Genomic DNA, 2,740 nt, shown 5'->3' on the forward strand with positions numbered 1-2,740 from the left:
CCGTAATATAGATCCGGATTTAAGTGAGAGAGAGAAAGTAATATTTGGAATTTATCACCCTCAATTTAAACACAAAGTGTTAACCCTATTAAAATTCTAACATTATATACTAGAACTTGGAAAGCGGGAGCAGGCCCAGTTAAAGACTTGTACAACATAGGAGAAAATCCACAGTATAGCCTCGAGACTAAAGGTGTTGGATGTGCTGTGTGGATCCTGTTGACAAGACACATTACCGATCGAGTAAGTTAGAAGTTTAGCTGATCTAATCCATTAGGGGTATTATATAAATTAGTCCTGGACACAGAGATAACTAAGGAAAGGGTATGAATGATTATTGGGTTTGATAATTCAAAATCTACCCAAACATAAATAGTTGTTGTTTATATATAAGGAGTTTTTCACATATATTCCCCTAATTTATTATAATGTATACTTCCATAATGTCGGAGTTGTTTTATGACTGAAACATTTATCGTGAAATTGCTTTTCCTGCTTTTATTCTAAACCAAGAATCAATCTTTATAGCTATTCCAACTTTGTTATAAGGAGTTTCATAAAATTATCAGATTCCCAGAAGGTACCAAAACAACATTAGTTTCCCCCAGTTTTTATGGAGTTTTATGTACGTTTTTATCAGACCGTTACATGTATGACCTGATAAATAAGGTCTTTGCATACTAATCCATTGAATTTGTGTACTTTAGTGGCAAGTATTCACCTGCTGTACATATGATACGTTGAACTCACTTTACGATAAAAACTACTCTAGAAACTCAGTTAAACTTTGTAAATAAACCTGATACTATATTGTATATAGAAACTAATCTGTTAACTCAGTTAAACTTTGTAAATAAACCAGATACTATATTGTATATAGAAACTAATCTGGTAACTCAGTTAAACTTTGTAAATAAACCAGATACTATATTGTATATAGAAACTAATCTGGTAACTCAGTTAAACTTTGTAAATATTTTGTATCGAAATATTTTGCTCAAATAACAGATATTAAGGAGAGGCTGAAGAGAACTGTTTATATTCACTAAAATGTAAACATAATAATTTTATTTGGACAGAAATCCAAGTAAACCTTTATAAAACTTTGTATTCACTAAAATATAAACAGAATAATATTGTTATTTGGAAACTAATAACTGAAACAAGTATTGTTATTTATTTTATATATTTTTTATCTGAATTGTTTTATGTTTAGAATTGTATTCGTACATTATCGACACTTCAAGTTAATATACTTCTGTTTTTCATACAGGATGATTTTGCAGACAACAAGGAATACATCACTGTCTTGGTGTATAAGAATGAAGGAAACAAGGTGTACTACCCATGTAGGTGGCAGCATGTGTATCTGAATAGATAAAGCCTTCAGTTCTACATGTAAACATCCAAGATAACTTCTGTTGAAATTATGCTAGTCATTCAAGTTTGTGTTTTGACGGCTTCCTTGGTTTATTCTATCTGGATATCGGGAACTGAAGAGATTTGATAAAAACTTGCAACTGATCACTTAGTTACTCAGGTTTTTTGTTTTACCCTGTATGTTGTAGAAACAAGATTTTGTTTATTAAGATTTACATTTTTATGATTAAACAGATTGCAGAGAAAACCTTCAGTTCTTTCTATATCCACACTTAACCCGTGTATGACACATTTTAGCCCAGTGTTTGACACATTTTAGTCCAGTGTATGACACATTTTAGTCCCGTGTATGACACATTTTAGTCCAGTGTATGACACATTTTAGTCCAGTGTATGACACATTTTTGGTCCCGTGTATGACACATTTTAGTCCCGTGTATGACACATTTTAGTCTGGGGTCTGATTGTAAGTAAAGCAAAATACGTAAAGTAGTTGACTAACAGACATATTTTTAAAAATTCACATAATGTACTACAAATGTTGATTTCATTATGTTCTCAGAAGCAGAGGTGCAATAAAAAGGAGAGAGAGAAATGGAAATGTATCTAGTAATGTTGCGATGTTAATTTATTTTAAATATAAACTTCTAAGTATTATGGTTAATGCTAGATTTGCTTATTTTCAGATGACCCCGCTCCCTTCATAGATGGAGTTAGAATCAACAGTCCCCATTGCCTGTGTAAGCTAGTTATCCCACCAGCAGGACCCACTCGCTACACTCTGGTAGTGTCCCAGTATGAAAAAATGAATACGATACATTACACCCTTCGGGCCTACTCATCACTTCCGTTCCTGCTAAATAAAATCTCTAATCCTTTCAAGTTTAAACAGGAGGTAAGACAAGTAAAATTGAAAGAATAAAACATTCTGTGGTTAGAAGAAATTAAAAACATTATTTAGGTTGAAAGAAAACTGAGTTACACATTTATATTTCACTGATGGCTTGTAGTATTTTCTCATTTTTAAGAATATGAGAATTGTAATATTAATTTACTTTGTGGATAAATAGAAGTTTCTTAAATGGTCCAGAGGTTTTAAAGTAATTATTGTTTATTTTCTCTTGGGTATTTGTGCAGAGCTACAAAAATTCTTATCTGTACTAACTGTCTCTAGTTTTGAACTGACAGACTAGAGGGAAGGCAGCTAGTCAAGAACATAACACACCTATAGCTGAAAAGTGCTGAGAAAGATTTCATAGTAACGGTATGCAAATCACGGACTGATTAAACTGATAGACTAGAGGGAAGGCAGCTAGTCAGGAACATTCACCACAAACTCTTCGACTAATGTAATCAAATG

General features: G+C 32.3%; 1 protein-coding gene across 1 annotated transcript in view; it reads left to right on the plus strand.

The window, feature by feature from the left end:
- Positions 1 to 75: 75 nt before the first annotated feature.
- LOC106476314 (calpain-7-like) overlaps positions 76 to 2,740 on the plus strand; it is a 12,075-nt gene continuing 9,410 nt past the window's right edge. The window contains exons 1-3 of the mRNA XM_022380221.1: positions 76 to 243; positions 1,274 to 1,349; positions 2,067 to 2,275. Of these exons, the coding sequence (XP_022235929.1) occupies positions 2,186 to 2,275 (90 nt within the window). The 5' untranslated portion in view covers positions 76 to 243; positions 1,274 to 1,349; positions 2,067 to 2,185. The remainder of the gene's footprint in view (positions 244 to 1,273; positions 1,350 to 2,066; positions 2,276 to 2,740) is intronic.

This window comes from Limulus polyphemus, unplaced genomic scaffold (assembly GCF_000517525.1).
Source record: "Limulus polyphemus unplaced genomic scaffold, Limulus_polyphemus-2.1.2 Scaffold10254, whole genome shotgun sequence".
Lineage (NCBI taxonomy): Eukaryota > Metazoa > Arthropoda > Merostomata > Xiphosura > Limulidae > Limulus > Limulus polyphemus.